This window comes from Pygocentrus nattereri, chromosome 19 (genome assembly GCF_015220715.1).
Source record: "Pygocentrus nattereri isolate fPygNat1 chromosome 19, fPygNat1.pri, whole genome shotgun sequence".
Lineage (NCBI taxonomy): Eukaryota > Metazoa > Chordata > Actinopteri > Characiformes > Serrasalmidae > Pygocentrus > Pygocentrus nattereri.
The window spans coordinates 9345629-9364662 of record NC_051229.1 but is presented as its reverse complement, the minus strand read 5'-3'; the positions used below and the strand labels follow the sequence as shown (position 1 = coordinate 9364662).

At 39.0% G+C, this 19034-nt stretch overlaps 1 protein-coding gene across 1 annotated transcript in view; it reads left to right on the top strand.

The window, feature by feature from the left end:
* The window catches only part of gpc1b (glypican 1b), a 148078-nt gene extending 129273 nt beyond the window's left edge, over nt 1-18805 (top strand). The window contains exons 5-10 of the mRNA XM_017702513.2: nt 3838-4003; nt 5155-5285; nt 8561-8677; nt 9382-9512; nt 11171-11346; nt 12957-18805. Coding sequence (XP_017558002.1) covers nt 3838-4003; nt 5155-5285; nt 8561-8677; nt 9382-9512; nt 11171-11346; nt 12957-13165 — 930 coding nt within the window. The 3' untranslated portion in view covers nt 13166-18805. The remainder of the gene's footprint in view (nt 1-3837; nt 4004-5154; nt 5286-8560; nt 8678-9381; nt 9513-11170; nt 11347-12956) is intronic.
* The last annotated feature ends 229 nt before the right edge of the window (nt 18806-19034 follow it).

The following is a 19034-nucleotide window of genomic DNA, read 5'->3' as shown; positions in this document are numbered from 1 at the left end:
CTGCGCATGTGCAAAAACAGCGGTCTGTCTGTTTATAATAAGCGAGCAGTGTTGCTGTGAGATGCAGCAAAACACTTTGAAGCAGCGCTGAAACCAACTACATGCTTGATGAAATGAAGGATTTAAATATTCTTGATCTCCTACATGGTGTATGTTTATATTTCCAGGTAAAGTGGCGCAATGGTAAAGTTGGCATGAAGTTTGAGTTTTACATTACATTTCAAACACGTCTTTTTCTGTGAGTTTACTGGCTGGTTGCATAGCAGAAATACGATTACTGCCTGACTCTTGTAAACCTGGAGTTTCCCCATTATCTGATGCTCAGATAATCTTTTCTGCAGTTATCGGATTATTAAGTGCATGTAAACACATTCAGTGAGAGTTGCTGGTGTTGGTATATAACAGTGTTATATAGTTTAATTATAGCCTTTTCTCAGTTCACTGTGCAGGAGCTTTAGCTTGCTTATAGTATGTCTGCATTATTCATATTTAGACTGCTAAACAACCTCGTAATTCAGCAGATTCAGTGATACTTCCAAAACAGTATGTTTCAATACTTTATTTGCACTATAATTTAAAAAGATTTGCTGCTGTTGGAAGAAAACCTTGTATCTTATTTTTCAGTTTGTGACATAATTTGAAAATGCCTCTTGCTCTTTACTTTGCATATAAATTTCATAATGATTAGACCAAAAGAAATCCAAAAAGTCTGGCTCCATTGACTTACATTAAAAAAAAAGTATGTTTTTTTTTGTTCTCCTGTAAAGTTACCATTTTAGAGATATGAGGTTTTCCTCCGACAGCAGTGATATATAATATAGAACATAGTTTACTTCTACTACCCATTTAGTCTTTGCATTTCTGGCAGAATCTGATTTGAACACCTCATTGAGTCTGTTTTGTGTTCTAGTGTCGGTGCTGGATATGTATTTCATTTCTTCTGAATTTCAGAAGGAGAAAGCCATTTTCACTCATGCACAGTTGTTACAGTCTATGGGCTGACCTTCAAGCAGACATATTCATATATCAAAAAAGAAAATCATTTCCTTGGCTCCCAGCTGACCATTTCAAATTGAATAGAGGAGAATGAGATATATCGAGCCAGCGGGTAAAATGAGCCACCTTTTGTATTTGGGCAACCATGCGCAGAAATAAGCATGGGATCACAGATTCAGGAAAAATAGTTCAATTCACATGAATTCTGGTTGAGATGAGCACATGGAGAGAGTGGTGAGCTAACCAGAGCCAAAAAAGCTTTTTCTCACGCCAAGTGAAATTATAAAGATAAAAAAGATATCAGTCTTGGATGTTAAAAGAAAGGCTTGGGATACTTTTATTATACTAGGTTACAGCAGTATAAGGTCATAAACATAGGACTTTATCATCTTAATGAGTATTAGAGGAGTCTGTTAGCCTGTTAGCTTTTGAAAGAGTAGTAGTCTGCATCTTTGAAAAACTGAAAATAAATAATTGATTATTTTTTAGGATTTATGATTTTTATTTAAAAACTTAGCTGGGTCATTCTCCATTTGGAGTGGAAAACTATAGAATGGAACAAACTAGATTTCCTTTCCAAGCACTTTTGGAGCATTTCAGTTGTTCCATTTATCAAATTTTCGCTCGTTGTAAAGGTCAGCTTCAAATCCTATAAAAAAGTACAAAACAACAAAAATTAAGATACAAGGTAAGATACTATGCTGGTTTTGCTAGCAGGATATATGTAAGAGATATTTTTGTTGAGTACAGTAACATGTAGCTATCAATATAATCATCCCATCATCATAATCTTGTAAAAATAAATTTTAAAAGCAGTTTTGCATTTAAAAACAAGTATCATAACGTATAATATTGTATATTATCCATCCATCCATCCATCTTCTAAGCCGATTCTCCCTCAGGGTCGCGGGGGGGGGGTGCTGGAGCCTATCCCAGCAGTCTTCGGGCGGAAGGCAGGATACACCCTGGACAGGTCGCCAGACCATCGCAGGGCATTGTATATTATACAATACAATAATATTGTAAACAAACACAACAGTATGTCCGCTGTAACCTGGCAACTGTAAATTTCTAGAAGAATTTTAGTAGTGTTGGTCTGATGTATTACCAGGCACATGAGTCTGGATTGTAGTCATTGAGTTTTGAGAAGTACAACCATGTTGTGCACTAGACTTCTCTGTTTTTAAAGGCTGGTGGGGGCATTTTTTGATCCATGGAGTTGTTGGTTGTATTTCCAGTAAGTTACATAACCAAGAACTGTTATGGTCACCAGTAAATAAGATTATTAATGTGTTTTGCGTCCAGCCAAAATATGTGTCCCAGATTCTTTCTGCATTTTTTTGCTTGATTGTACCGCTATGGTTTGGTCAGAATTCTGGAAACAGACTTCCATTAAAGACATTAAAAGAAGGATTAACTGCCTTCTTGTACGCGATAGACATTAATGACTTCACTCACCCTGAAACAGTCAATTCCCAGACCAAACATCATGATGAAAAACACATAAATATAAACAGCTACTGGATACAGTTACCATAGCCTGTAAACAGACTTCACATCACATTACATAAAGCTATCAAAATGTTACATAATCTTTAAGTACAGGTTGTGATTCTTTGAGAACAAAATTGGCTGGTTTAAGGTTTCATGTACAAACGCTAACAATAGCGGCTTTCGGTCAGAGCAACATTGGCTATTCCATATAATTTTGAGTGGCCTCTGCTTTGGTCAGGTGGCTGCATGGGTGTATGTTCCTCTTGCGGTAAGTAGAGATTATGGTTAGTAGCAGTGTAGAATGCTGAAGAGGCTGGAAGTGCTCTGGGTTTCCTGCCCTGTTCCCTCTGTGCTCTCGAAGGCTGTGCACAGTGACCTGTGCTGAGGAGGAGAGGGGAAGTTGGTGTGGCTTGACAAAAGGAAATTACAGTGATTACCAGGCAATTTAGTGCTTATGCACTTGTCCAGGTTGTTGAAAAGATTTGCTTCCTGAACGAATTACAGCCGTTTTACTAAAGTTTGATTGGAAACTTCAATCAGCTGTTTCATATCCACCACCCACCTCCCCAAAAACAGCACCCGCACGTCTCACACCATGTTCTCTTCATCATCATCATCTTCTTCTTTTCAATTGTGATTTTTTTTTCCATCATCATCTTCTCCACCTCCTCCTTTTTCATTTTGATTAGGTCTCCTCTTCTTTCTTTTCTTCTTCTTCTTCTTCTTCTTCTCTCCCCCTCTTATTTCTACTTGTTCCCTTTTCTTCTATTACTTTCATTTTTCTTCTTATTTTTCTTTTTGCTATTTCATGATTCTTTTCCTTCTTCATATTTCTTTTGTTAGATTTTTTCATCTTGATGTTCATCTTTTCTTCTTCTTCTTCCCCTATTACTACTAGTACATCATTTTTGCTTCTTCTTTGCTTTTTTCCTCTTTTACTACTACATCTGTTGTTCTCTTCCTTCTCCATCTTCTTCTTTCATATCTTCTTATTCAACATCAAAATTTCATGCTTCTGCTTCTTTTTTTATAATTTTTGTTTCTTCTTCATCTTCTTCCCCTGCATTTTCATCATCATCACCATCTTCTGCATTTTCATAATTTTCTTCTTCTTGCTCTTCTTTGTCTTCATATTCCTCATTAATCTTGGATTTTCATACAAGCAAAATATCATTTCAAATGATTTTCAATGATGAATCACTTTGGCAGTTTAATTTAGCCCCAAGACTAGGTTTAATCCATGCCCAGAAAGCTGCTCCTATTTGTTACTGTGAGCAAATACCTCTCTCTCTCTCTCTCTCGCTCTTTTTCTCTCTCCTTCTCTATCTATCTATCTATGCTCCTCAGGTTCCACTGAGTGCGGAGTGTGTGCGGGCTCTGATGAAGCTGACGTACTGTCCTCACTGTAGAGGTGTGGCCTCAGTCAAGCCCTGCTCCAGCTACTGCAGGAACGTGATGAAGGGCTGCCTGGCCAATCAAGCGGATCTGGACACTGAGTGGAAGAACTTGGCAGGTGGGCAGGGTCTTCTGTGGGCCTCAGTTCAATGAGCGTCAGAACAGGAATAAGATTTAGAATCAGAGTGAGTGGAAAGGAATTTGCATGGGGCTCATATGAACATCGTCACAGTGAAGTCTAGAGTTACTGTTATTGTTTTGATGCACCATTTAAAGGGCTCAAATCATGGTCTACTGAATTCCTCACGTTCCTTAAATAAGAGTTTGATATGAGATATAAACATTGTTAATATTTCAAAATGTACTCTCCAAACAAACGGTCCATACAGTCCATATATGAAAACCGACCTGCCAATACAGCCATTTCGCTGATGTCGCAAATACCAGTGCATTTACATACACCCGCCTACAGCAGTTTAGCTCCGCCTATACACGCCAAAGTAATAAGGACTGTTTCAGCCCAGTCTGCTTTTTGGGTGAGATGCAATACAGGGCAGCCAATCAGAAAAGAGGTGATTTACATATATGATTCTTGAAGGCACAGTAACAAAAACAGCCCATTAAATTCTAAGGGAGGCCAGAAGATGGTCATGTAAAAATGATTTATGACTGATTTTGCATATAATCTCAAACTTTGAGCAAGGACTTTGGGGGGAAAAATGTAAAGTATAGACCCTAAAAGTGTGATGACGTGATTATATAATTTTATATTTCTTTTTTTCTGCTTGTTTGCTGCAATGATAAAAATGTTGCAAAATTGTAAAAGATGGTTCTGATTTCTACAAAACAAGTCTGTATGCATGACAAAAACATTTTATCACATTCAAATCATCATTAAAATATCTCCTTCTCTACTTTGGAACATAAATGTAATATCAGTTCAGGGTTTAGAATCTGTACTTTTAGGCAATAGGAGAGAAATAATAAAACATTTCAATCAACTACACATTCTCTTGTTATCACCAGAGTTTTTATAGTGTTAGAATAATGGCTGTGGTGTGATTCACTGATCGTTTCTTTTTTTTGCAGCTTCATTTGTTGGAAACAACAAATTACCCTCAATCACTATTTACCCATAATAGGAAGAGCTTTAAAATGAAAGCATTTGCTCAGAATATTAATTGCATTTGTGCGAACACTGATGTTCTCTCCAGACGATTTACTTCATTGACCGTGTGTGTGTGTGTGTGTGTGTGTTTGTGTGTGCAGAGGCTATGTTACAGGTAGCTGATAGGCTTAACAGACCCTACAGTATGAATGCTGCAGTGCTCTCCCTGCCCAAGCGCATCGCTGAGGCCATCCTCTACATGCAGGACAACCTGAGCACCTTCAACAGCAAGGTCCAGCTCCAACTGCACATCCAGCCATGAGACAACCACACATACACACTCACAGACACTTATTAAGCTGATATGTGTGATTCGAGTCCTCCAAATACAGCAGAAAGCATGACAAATCATCAAAGTTAAGAAATAAATTCCTGAAGGAGGCAATATTATCTGGTACTGGAGTAAGCTCGTTTCACTTGACAGGATTACGTGGAATATGTATGAAAAGTCTGGAAACAGATGGAATAATCTGCTCGGGCAGGAAAAATCCTATAAAGTGAAATATTAGATTTGCTCCAACTTAAAGTATCTCCACTGGTTGGTTGTTTATTTATTCATTTGTTTGTTTGTTTATTACAATGAATGACTGATGTCTTTCTCATTCTCTTTGGTGTTATGGTTGAAATTGCCACCAGTGGGAGATGGAAGGCCAAATGCAGGAAGTGTTTACTACTTAGGAACTTTAGGAAAGCAATGAAACTTCACTCTTCAGTTTCTTAGAACCAGGAAAAGAGCAACAAAAATATTTTCATTTATAGTTGTCATTTCAGTATTAGCAATAGTGATACCTTTTTAAGGTAGTATTTATTATATCAGTGAATCCAATATTTTTGTAATGTTTTACAGTCAAATTCTCAATATGTATTATCAAAATGAAATATTGGAATATTATGAAATATTACATTGCCAAGTTAATTACTGTATTTATTGGAAGGTATGTATGCTGTTGATATCAGCCTGATACTCTGTATCAGATCGGCCATCTCAACACAATCTGCTTTTTGTGCTACAGTTTCTCATTAGATTTCTGTGAAGTTCATAAAATCTTTACAATTTCCGTAAAGCTTGTCCGAACTAGCAACAGCTGCTATGAGCAAAATGCATATGTGGGCGGAGCATGGATAGGTCAGTTCCAGATTTGAATAATAAAGAAGGAAATAGACTTGTCGCATTTTATTAGATTTTGTGGGGGGTATGTGCTTTCTCTTCAGCAGGAACATTAGCTGACTTGGCTGCATTGCTCTTGGCCAGCCATTAAGCCTTCGCTATTATTGCTGCCATTAGACACAATTAGCATCTATGAAATATTCATACAGCTTATGTAGAAATTATGGTAATAGTGAGAGGACGAAAATAACTGTCTTGCTCAACCTTCCCTGCAAACTTTGGTTATAATGATTAATATGCAGGTAGTTTGCGGTTTAGATGCAATTTTTTGTAAATTATGGTCACGTGTTCAGAGAGCAGCCCAGTCCAGAAGGCAACTGGAGAGGACTTTAACTACCAGCACACTGTTAGTGAGCGCACTTCCATTCACAACTACTAATTTGTGTCGTTTTATACTTAGCCTAACCCTTGAGCTTAACTGTGTGAAAAGAGATATTTAAATATTATTTATTTAAATGAGCAAAAATGTAGAGAAATTATTATTATTATTATCATTATTATTATTCCTGGCCCAAACAGCATTTTACAATTGTTGAATCCACATTCTCAAAATCACTCTTGAAAATAATACAATTACACTTCCATTTTAATCAATGCTTCAGTCCACACTGACTATGGTAGATATTGGTTTTACGTCTGTCACTAGCCCATCACGTTTTTTTCACTTCCACTGAGTGTATCGTGAACTCTATAGAGATCCATTCAAATCACACAATTCCACTTTCTTAGTGCTATACACTGCATTTAAAATAGTAATAATAGTAATAATAATAATTCAGTAGTTCAAAATGATGTGTGGAGGAGACTCTTCTCTGATACAGTGGTTAAACTATTGTGATCTTGACCAGATTGGTCAAATTTGAAACGTGCTTAATACTGTTTAATTAGAAAACAAAGAACGAAAAACTAATATTGGAGCTGAGTTGGTGGCAGTGTGGAATTGAAGCATGGCGGTACTCGGATAAGGACTATCCACTATATTCACATAATGTATCCCACAAAAGTGAGTACACCCCTCACATTTCTGCATTTATTTTATTTTTTCTTTTCATGGGACAACACTATAGAAATTAAACTTGGATATACCTTATAAGCAGTACAGTTTGCATAGCAGTATAAATTTACTGTCCTCTGAAAAGAACTCAACAAAGCCATTAATGTCTAAATAACTGGCAACACAAGTGAGTCCACCTCACAGTGAACATGTCCAAATTGTCCACAATTGTGTCGTCGTCCCTCCCTGGTGTCATGTGGCTCGTTAGAGTTACAAGATTCCAGGTGTGAATGGGGACCAGGGCTGTTAAATTTTATGTTTTGGGTACAATTCGCTCATACTGGCCACTGGATATTCAACATGGCACCTCATGGCAAAGAATTCTCTGAGGATGTGAGGAATAGAATTGTTGTTCTCCACAAAGATGGTCTAGGCTATAAGAAGATTGCTAACACCCTGAATCCGAGCTATAGCACGGTGGCCAAAGTCATATAGTGGGTTTTTCAGGACAGGTTCCACTTGGAACAGGCCTTGCCAGGGTCGACCAAAGAAGTTGAGTCTACGTGTTCAGCGTCATATCTAGAGATTGGTTTTAAAAAATAGACACATGAGTGCTGCAGAGGTCAGAGAAGTGGGAAGTCAGCCTGGATGTCTAATATCCACCAGCTCCGTGATGTTATCATAGATGAGTGGGAAAGGATTCCAGTAGCAACCTGTGCAGCTCTGGTGAATTCTATGCCAAAGAGGGTTAAGGCAGTGCTAGATAATGGTGGTCACACAAAATATTGACACTTTGAGCACAGTTTGGACATGTTCACTGTGAGGTGTACTCACTTGTGTTGCCGGCTATTTAGACATTAATGGCTGTGTGTTATTTTTAGAGTACAGTAAGATATAATAAGATGTAATAAAAATATATAAAATATTTACAGAAATGTGAGGGGTGTACTCTTTTATGAGATACTGTATTTATGATTCATCACACTGATCATGCCCATATGTTGTACCAACCTCTTTTGCAGATTTTGCACTGGACATTTTTCTTATTGTCCGATAATTAAAAGTGCTCCCACACACAATTTCTTTCTCAGGCATCTCTACTTTATTAGCCCCAATGGATGCATGGAAAGTGGTGAAGTTTACACTCTGAGGCGAGGCAACATGGATGCTTGGCACAAATTTATCATATATTTAACTAAATCAGCAATAATTTTCCATAATTCCACAATTAGGTCAACTGTAAATATTATTAATATTACTACTATTATTATTATTATTATTACTGAGCAGTTGCTACTGATGGTACGAAATGTGAGAATGATGAATTGTTCTGTGTGTGTGTTAGGTGTTCCAGGCGTGTGGTACACCTACAGAGAGCCCCAGCCCAGAGGAGCCGGTGAAGAGAGGCCAGAACCTGGCCGAGGACGTCAGCAGCACCTCAGGAGCAGGACCAGAGAAACTGGTATGTGTCCGTATCTGTTAGATATTTGGGCCTGAAATTTTGGTCTGGATCTAAATACAGCCTGAGAACATCCTGTACAAAGACGCACAAGACCCCACATCATCACATTTTGAGTCTGAACCCGCACTGAGCCCAACAAATTTGTATCCAAAGTTTATCTTTAACCATACAAAGAGTGTGGTTAGTTTGAAAAGAATTTCAGTTGCACAGCAAACACCTCAGGTGCTTTGTAACTAGCAGCGTGTAATGTGATCATAGATCATAAACCCTGTTCACCATCTGTAGCCAGTAACAAGTTTTGAAGTATAACATTTTGAGGTTAACAGGATCCTGAAAAGTTAATCAAGTGTTGTTTGATGCTGCTGAGCCACTATTTCTCATGGGTCTGTTTTGCTCTAGCACTGTAACTCCTGCCCCTGCAAACAACAATTTGTAGTGGGTCATTTTACAGGTCAGTTAAATCTTCTCTCCCTGTAAAAGAAGACGGTTCTTGACGTTGTCAAAAATTATGAAACCTGTAGATAAAACCAGTTAAACAGCTTGTTACCACATTTTTAGGTTCAGCAGATGAGCCATATTTTTTCACATTCTGTGTTTGCAGAACTTTATCTAAAGATCAGAGCTTTAGATGTCATCTGTCTTCTCCTCTCCACGTCTCTCTCTCTCTCTCTCTCTCTCTCTCTCTCTCTCTCTCTCTCTCTCAGTTATCAGATGTCTCCATAAAGTTGAGGGATATGATGAAGTACTGGGTTCAGCTGCCCGGTAAGCTGTGTGTGGATCGCGAGGCCAAAACCAGTGATGAGAACAAGTGCTGGAACGGCATGGCTGTAGACAGGTACAACACAGTCAGGCTCAATCAGCCCCACTGAGCTTCTTTGTAATTGCTTGTATTAATATAAACTACTTATGATCAGAGTAAAACTGATGGGCAAAATCACATTTTTCTATAAGGGCTTCCATCGTTATTCGAATCCTGTCAAACCTAATGGGTTTTTAGTAGAGGCTTAGTTTTGTACAGTGCAATGCCTGCAGCTAATAACGAGACTAAAGTAACACTCGGCTCACACCCAGGAGACTCAAGACTGCATTTGGACTCGCAACTCTGAGAACTGACACTCATCTCTGACTTGAACCCCAGAAACTCAAGGCTGCACTCTTACTCACACCTTCGAGAACTGAGACTGAGCTCTGCCTCGAACCCCTGACACTCCAGACTAGCCTCAGACTCGCTGCCCAGACTCTTAAAACTACGCTTGGATCTGAACCCTAGACACTTAAGACACTCAACCCCCTGAAACTCAAGACTCTACTCGACTTGCACCTCAGAGACTTAAGACTGCACTTGGACTCACACCTCCAAGGATTGAGACTCAACTTGGACTTGCACCCCAGAGACTCAAGACTGCGCTCAGACTCATACCTCTGAAAACTGAGATTCAGCTTGGACTCTCAAACCCCAGAGACTTGAGACTCATCTCGGACTTGCACGCTTGAAATTTGCCTCAACTCAGACTCACACCCCAAAGACTAAAGACTAGACTCAGACTAGCACATCAGAAAATTAAAATTAGACTTGGACTTGCACCCCAGGGACTCGAGACTTGACTCAGACTTGCATCCCAAAGAATCAAGACTTAACTCAGTCTCGTACCTTAGAGAATCGAAACTCCACTTGGAAATAAGCAACTTTGGACTCACATGAAGCAGCTTGTGGACATCTCTGTGGCGTGAATGATATTTTTGTGCTTTAGCTATACTTCAGTAATCATGACGAATAAGGAGACAATAGCACTGAATGTTCTCTGTGCTTTCTGTACCCTCTCACTTGATTTAGTTTGTATTACATCATGATGCAAGAAACCAATTTACTGGCTAGCACGTCTATGCATTTTAAAATAGGGAACATTGTATTTAGACTTACTTTGAACGCGGCATAATAAATTATTATTGTCTAGTTCTTAGCTATATTGGAGCAATTTACTGATTTATGAACTGTAGAACTTTATAAACTCTATATTGTTTCCCTTATCAATATAAACACAACTGTCATGTTTAATAGCTTTCCAAACCTACTATTTTATTTTATTAGGCCTAAATACAGTCTGTGGGGAAAAAAGAAATGAAATAAATTTTTTTTTGTTTGATCCAAATTAGATGATTTGTCGGTTGGAGCACAAGGACAGAAACACAATGTTTCTTTGCTCTGATTTTTTATTTTGTTTCTTAGCCTTGGCTATAGATTTAAGCAAACATCTCAGGCCTAATGGGTGACTACTAAAAGCATTTGGAAGAATGAACTACCATTAACCAATGAAACTGTTCTCTCCTCTGCTGTGTTGATACACATCAATAACGTACTAGAAACTTTGAAACTTGTTTCAGATGTTCACATGGATCTTTAGGCCACTAACCCTTATTTAAAATAATTCTAATAGCACAAGAGAGTCGTTTCAGTATAAATGAAGCTAAAAGTGTCTGCTTGTTGTGTGTCAGGTATCTCCCTGAGGTGATGGGAGATGGCCTAGCCAGCCAGATCAACAACCCAGAGGTGGAGATCGACATCACCAAGCCAGACATGAACATACGACAGCAGATCATGCAGCTCAAAATAATGACCAATCGACTGAAGAATGCCATCAATGGCAATGATGTGGACTTCCAGGATGCCAGTGAGTACACTAAGTTTGCAGAATTTCACAGATTTCTCAGTGCTCACTGTATTGTCTTTATCAAAGTGTGATCTGAGTTTGTTACGTAATATTATTGTCAAATTTTACCCTTGAATTTGGACCCAGAGAATTAGGCCCAAATTGAGGCTGTACTTTAACTCAATTTTCTTTCATTGAGTTAATAAAATTCCAGGCTCACTTCCAGGAATGTTAGTGACTCAGTTATAAGTTTCATCCCTATAAGGTAGATGGACATATACATATGACACTAGTGATGGGCATTCTGGCTCTTTTTTGCATTGTCAGGTTTTTTTTTAGATTTCTGGTTATTTCTTTTATTAAATTTTTTATTTAGTTTACTTTGTAACCATCTAGTTGAAGACAAAATGAATTATATTTAATTATTTCTTTAACTGAATAAGTCCAATTTTGATAAATCACTTAATTGGGTAAACTTCAAGAGGCAGCGATCACAAGATAAGCAGACAGGAAAAATGCAACAAATCCTTCAACCAATTATCAACATACAAAGGCAGGAAAAGTCAAACATGACTAAGAATTACATTCACCAAGAACAAAACCAGCAACGTGGCACAGTCATCCTCGAACAGAACAGGGTCCAGTTTGTCCAAAATGTCTTAATCTGCTGACCAAGGCCAGGAGTTCTAGGCCAACCCCTGAAAAACAACCCCATAGCATCATCCATGCTCCACTAAACTTTACAGCTGGCACAAAGCAGTCAGGCAGGTAACGTTCTCCTGGCATTCTCCAAACCCAGACTCATCCATAAGACTAGGTAGAGAGGTAGAGAAGCGTGATTCATTTTGAGTGGCATTGTGCATTTTGATCTTAGTCCTGTGTGTTGCTGCGCAGCCATTGTAACTCATTCCGCGAAGCTCCTAAAGTATAGTTGTTTTGCTGACATTGCTTCCAGAGGCAGCTTGTAACTTTTTAGTGAGTGAGTCCACAGAGGATAGACACTGTGCACTTCAGCACTCAGTCCCTCTCTGAGTTTGTGTGGTCTGCCTCTTTGTGTTGCTCCTAGATGCTTTCATTTCACAATGATAGCACTTACAATTGGCTGGGGCAGATCTAGCAGGACAGAAATTTCACAAACAGAGGTGACGTCCTATGAAAGCACCATGATTAAAGTCACTGAGCTCATCAGTACAGCCCCTTCTGCTGCCAGTGTTTGTCTATTGAGACTGCAAGGCTGTGAGCTTAATGTTATCCATCTGTTAGCAATGGGTGTGGCTGAAATCATTATTTAGGAGGGATGTTCCTTGGAAGAACTTAATTTCACTCCTCTGTGTACTTGTACATAGATGGAATAACAATAAAAGCCTTTTGACTTGCATGTAACATGGTCAATATCCAGTGGTTTTTCATGCATATTTAGTTGAAAATTATTGCCAAAATGGTTTCTTGGCACCTTTCTTATGGACAAGCTTGTATATTTTGCTTCATACTGAATAGTATATCTTATCTAACAGAGTATCTTTGTTTTTTTTGTTTGTTTGTTTAATTTGTTTAATAATGCTGTAGGTGCAGGATGGACAGGTCAGTTCTGATGTTTTATGTTATGATCTTCTGTGTGTTTTCCAACATAGGCGACGACATCAGCGGCTCTGGAAGTGGCATGTGCAGTGATGACCAGTGTGTCCGTGATCCCCGTGTTATGACCCCTAGCACAAACAGACCTAGGAACTATCCCAACCCCCCAGAGAACAAGAAGGTGGTGAAAGGCCTGGGCAGCCGGAACGTCCCCTGCAGTGCCCTCTACCTGCTGTCACTGGCCACAGTCCTGCTGAGGCGATAATCCACAGGCATTTCCACCAACTGGGACTCAGTATGGCACAGGTGGACGGATTGAGGAGGGGTGGGGATATGAGGCAGGGTAGTTACTGCCAAAAAAGAAAAAAAATCAAAACCAACATACAAAACATACAAACAATAGCAAAACAAGTGGAAACAATTGAATGACTTGACTTTTTTGTCACTATAAGAACAAATATTCTTAGATTTCTGTTCTTTCTGTCTCTTTTTGAAGTATTCTGCGCTCCTAGAGCAGTTCTTTTGCTGGTCTTCTACATCTCCAGTGTGAGGGAAACACATTGCGCACCCACGAGCTGGTAATTTCTGGCCATAGAAGCAACTTATATATTTGAGTTTTAGCACCACGAGAGCTGCACAAATAGCTTGTTCTTGCTTCCAAATTAGAACTTCTGATAATTTATTTATTTCAGTCGAAAATTGGTTCTAATCATGAATCCCAAAGCATTTGGACATCCGGTATACACAAAACAGATCCTATCAGCAGTTACCATAAACAAAGAGAAGATAGTTTGGGCCTCCAAGGCCTGACAATGATTGAAACCTGCTAATGAGTAAAGAAGACGTATCCTAACTTAACATGCTTTTGCAGTTGCTTCTCTTTGTTCGCTTTGTTTAGCTGATGAGACCATCTTTTGTCATTTATCTCCATCTCTCTCATGCTTTTGATCAATATTGTTACCATTTTTCCGTCCACAGCTTTGTATGAACAGTAATGGGCAGGCCTGCAGAAAGCACTACCTATATGTTACCACAGTTACGAATGAAGTACGAAGATACTAACACAGCCATCAGTTTCTGACACATCGCTTGTGGCCCTTGGCAAAGCATAGAGTTAAGAAGTTTGTACACCAGCAAAAGAGAAAAAGACAAAAAAATTCAAGATGTTACATAGAATAGCCCACAGAAGAGACTCTCTCAATTGAATCAGCTTTGGAATATGCAGAAAGATGTGTGTATGTGTGTGTTTTGTGAGGTTTTGTGATGAAAAAGACTACACAGGAACCAAGCAAGAGGAGATTTTTGGACTGGATGAAGAAAAACTCAAACATCTTTTGGAGACACCCATGGATGATGAAATGCAGCCTTCTGGAAAGTTGGAAAGACTCTAATTTACTGTATGCTTTAGTAGAACAGCAACATGCAGGTTTCAGTAACTGATGATACAATCCCCTCGCTAATCTATCGCTGTACTACTACTTCCTTCTGCTTTAACTCAAACTGTTTGATTGTGATGATGCATGTGGTGGTCTCGCTGCAATCCAGACCTTCACTGATTTATATTTTTTAAGAGGGAAGTCTCTGAGTGGCGCTCTAGAGACCAGAGATGTTCAAATCTGGACATTGAATCGAGTTTCTGGTCCTGTAATTTGTGGTAACTATTGATGCCAACTTAGTGCCTAACCAGTGGTTACAAACTCCCAGATCAGAAAGTGGATCCAGGGTCCTGATTTGAAGACCTCTGCTATAGACAGCAGTGGTGTAACAGTTAACCCCTTTTTGCAGTTTGGTTCGGTCATCGGTTTCTAGGCCACGGTTCAGTTTGTGGTCACCATGGTTCACTGTGGATGTAACTTTAAACCATAGTTTTTTTTGTTTTTATTACATATAAGTTTAATGCAGTGTGCAAATACAAAGTTCCTCTTATTCAATATCTTCACCAAACAAAGCGCAAGAACGAGCGTAAGTAAAATGAATGGAAACATCAGCAAGTAGTATGAAACTTCACCTGGAATGTAAAACGGGAACATCAAGAGGCAGAGCAGTTGTATCAATCAGTGAGAATAACAAACTAATTATAAACTTCAAGTGTAATAAATCTAACAATCACTCATTTTCCACGTTTCATTAAAGTTGATGGTAGAACAACTTGATGTCCAGCTATCCATTGTAATTGCAATGAATTGTGCCTTCCTTCACTCTTCACAAAGTTCTACATTTGTTTTTTCATGTTTCCAAGTGTACTGAAATTCTATACAATTTGAAATTAAAGAATATAAATAAAACTGAAAGCCTGTGAATCTGAAACTGTGAAGGGCACAATATAAATAAAACCCATTCTTACTATTATCTTACACAATGAATCCACTTATTGCCTTTGTTATTGCTTGAGCACCTGGACACATCGTGTCCAAGTCATGACCAATACTGTGTAGTCACAGAGTCCAAGTAAAGACTGCATTTAATAAAATACAACATTACATAATATGTATCACAATATATGATGATCATTATATTATGTTCTTAGTCCAACTAATTTTTGGAAGCAAATGATGCTGAGATTATTCTGTCTCTTATTCAGAATCACTACCTAAAGCCATCCGAATTTAAAATAAAACAACATGCATTTTTATCATTAAATGAAAACAGTAATAACAAGATTCAGATTTATTAAAACATGTAGAGAATGACCTTTTTCTCTGTTTGGATATATTGGTGATATTCAATAATGATAGAATCCAATCAGCTTAGGTGGAGGTGTCGCATTTGACTGGTCTCAAGAACAAAGTCCATTTTACCCCAAGACCGAGACAAGGCAGAGACTCTGGACTTGAGTACTACATTGGAATCTATGATAGGCAAGACAAAAAATTGTTTGTTACATGCACCATGAGTTGAACCGTAGGCTGCCAAACTGTGGATCTGAGTTTCAGTTCAGAACCGTTACACCACTGACAGACAAATGAGAATGAGAGCTGAGAGGAATGTTAAAGCATCCATGACTCTGGAATGGGTGTGTGGCTATGTGCATGTTTGTAAGTGTGTTTGTGTGTGTGTTTGTCTATGTTGGTATGTTTGAAAGTGTGAGTGTGTTTGTCTTTAAAGGGCCAATATCATGAAAAACCTAATTTTCCTCACTTTTTTGAAACGGTGCACAGTTCTGACTCCCAACAGTGCGCTCATTTGGTAGAGGGTTTAAAAGACACAGTGAAATATTGGAGCCATCGAGACAGAACAAAGAAAAGACAAAAGAGGAAATGAAAGTTCAGACAGCGCTCTTAATAAATGGCATTTTGATCCCACCAAAACATTCTACAAGGGTGTAATTAATCTCCAAAATAATTAAATAATAGAATTTGTGCAACAATAGCATAGGCCATGAGCACATGTTGCAGCTGCATCATTGCGTATTTAGCCCTCACACGTACATCTGATCTGGAGAGTTGAAATAGTGTCATTTTGAGGGTAAATATTTTTTCACCGCATGTTTGAGGGCTTGTGTCTCCATTTAGTCACTGTGACAGCCCCTACTGTTAAAGGAAGTCTTCCAACATCACTTTCTTAAGGTACACAAACTTTTGGCCAGTTTTAAAAGGAGATCTACACAAATTGTTCAAACCGTAGCAAGTCGAACAGAATCAGCCCTGCTTCCTATATCTCCACCCATTTCTGTGTCATCCTCCTACGTTTTGCATGAGCCTCCCTCAGATGCAGGTGCATGAGAGAGATGGTCATTCTGCCTTTTTCCATGCACACAGGTCATAAACAGTGTGTGCGTTTCTTATGTGACACCCAGGCAGAATATATCTGATATGTGTTGGAACCTGTAGCAAAAGGCTTAGTACATCAGGCCCAGTGTGTGTGTTGTTCTGTGTGGACATATACATGTTTGGAAGTATGTGTTTGTCTGTGTGTGGAAAGTTATATGAGAGTGTGAGACAATAGAAATTTGTTCTGCGGCTTGATTGATGCTCAAGGTTGCTGAATGCTTCAGTTTCAGTGTCTGTGACAGAATGTCTTTGTTCTGTGAATGAGTCCTCACAGCCCTCAGTCATGTCTTCACTCACAGGTCATGGCCCCAGAATGTGTGGTGGAGTTCTAGATGGTGTCATAAAGTGCACTCGTTGAGAGCAATGCACGAATATTACGGATTACTATAGGGGGCAGTGTGGAGAGGGAACTTTGGAGTTTACAGTCTGTCACAGGGGGAAGTTTAGGGACTCCAAGGGAAAAATCCTTGGAGTTAAAAGTATGCCATAGAGGACAGTGTGGGGACTCCAAGGTATAACATAATTGGACTTTGCCATCTGTCATAGGGGGCAGTGTGGAGACTGTAAGGGAAAAATTCCTTGGAGTTCACAGTCTGAAATAGGGGGCAGTGTGGAGACTCTATGGGAAAAAATTCCTTGGAGTTCACAGTCTGCCATAGGGGGCATTGTGGAGACAAAGGGTAAAAATTCCTTGGAGTTCACAGTCTGCTATAGGGGGCATTGTGGAGACAAAGGGTAAAAATTCCTTGGAGTTCACAGTCTGCTATAGGGGGCAGTGCGGAGACAAAGGGTAAAAATTCCTTGGAGTTCACAGTCTGCCGTAGGGAGCAGTGTGGAGGCTCTTAGGGAAAAATCCTTGGAGTTAATAGTCTGCTATAGGGGGCAGTGTGGAGACTCTTAGGGAAAAATTCTGTGGAGTTCACAGCCTGAAATAGGGGGTGGTGTGGACATTCTAAGGGATTCTTGGAGTTCAATCTGCCTCCCAGTTTATGGAGATTCCAAAGGAAAAAAATCTTAGAGTTAATAGTCTACCACAGGGGGCAGTCTGTAGATTATGAGAAAAGCTTGGAGTTTACAGTCTGCCAGAGGGGGGCAGTGTGGGGGCTTAGAGGGAATAATTCCTTCTGCAGTTCCAGCACTCTATTGAGAGCCTCATGGGACATCCCGGCTTTTCTCTGCCTCCATTTGTTATCTACTGTCCTACAGGACACATTCCAAAATATAAACAAGAAAAAGTGAGGGATAAAATGGTACCATTTCTGAAAATTTGCACAGTTTCCACCTTCCTTGTTATCTGCCTGTATTTCTAACTTTTTGCGCCACATCCTCAGTGCTCCACTCCTTTATTTAGTCGGCTTGATTTTTTTTTTTTTTTTTTGAAAACGCACTTTTTCTGACGCACATGATCACTCATCAATAGCACAGCACAACCTTGCTTGATGCTAGCCTGATGCTAACCTGATTATAGTGATCGTAGCAGAGCAACAGCCTGCCAAAGCTATTGTTGATCAATGGGGATCCGTCACATACATGCGTGCTGTGACTGCGACCCCGGGGTAAAGTGCTGGGTGTCTTAACAGGTACTGTATACATGTGATGGGATCCCAGGTGAGCACTTAGCAATAGCATCTCAGATAGCATTGTGGATAAAAGGCCTGAATGAAAAGGTGATCATGCTATGATGGTGGTTAGTGAGCTAATTTAGTTTGTCAGTTTGAGCTGAATAAAAAAAGTTACTTGTGTAACAACCTGACTTTTAAGCCAAGCCTGATGCTAGCTCACTAGCCTGAGACTTGCTAATTGTTCTGACAGAACTGGTGTCCCAGGGACCCTAAAGCACCACTTTAATTGTTGAATGTGGGTGGCATTACTGAAACGTGCCAGGTTGAAAGAGAGAATGAGAACAAGAATGGAAAAAAAAAATCGACATAAAAAACATTCTGATATATGCTTTATTAATTTCTTTTGTGTTTCTGTTTTGTTTTCCAATAAAACACCAATAGAGTTTGTGTTCATGGATAGAGTGTGAAAAACCGTCAAGGAGCTTGATGAAAATTGTGTCAAATTTGCTGTTGTATGTTCCTGGAAAAAAAAACAACTTCTTGTGTCAATTATATACATTATACTATTTTCAAGATGTCTGTGTCAAACTCATTTAAGTTGTTTTCTGTTTTGTAACGGTATTTTACATCTACAAACCGTAAGAAGAACAGAAGAATTCATGCTCAGTCTATGGCAGATTTCTTTGGAGAGAAATTTTAAAACACAGTGACTCCCTGTGTATTAATTCATGAGTCAGTCAAGTGACAGAGATGAAGTTCAAAATTGTCACACTTTCTTGCTAATTTGACGAATTTCCCACTT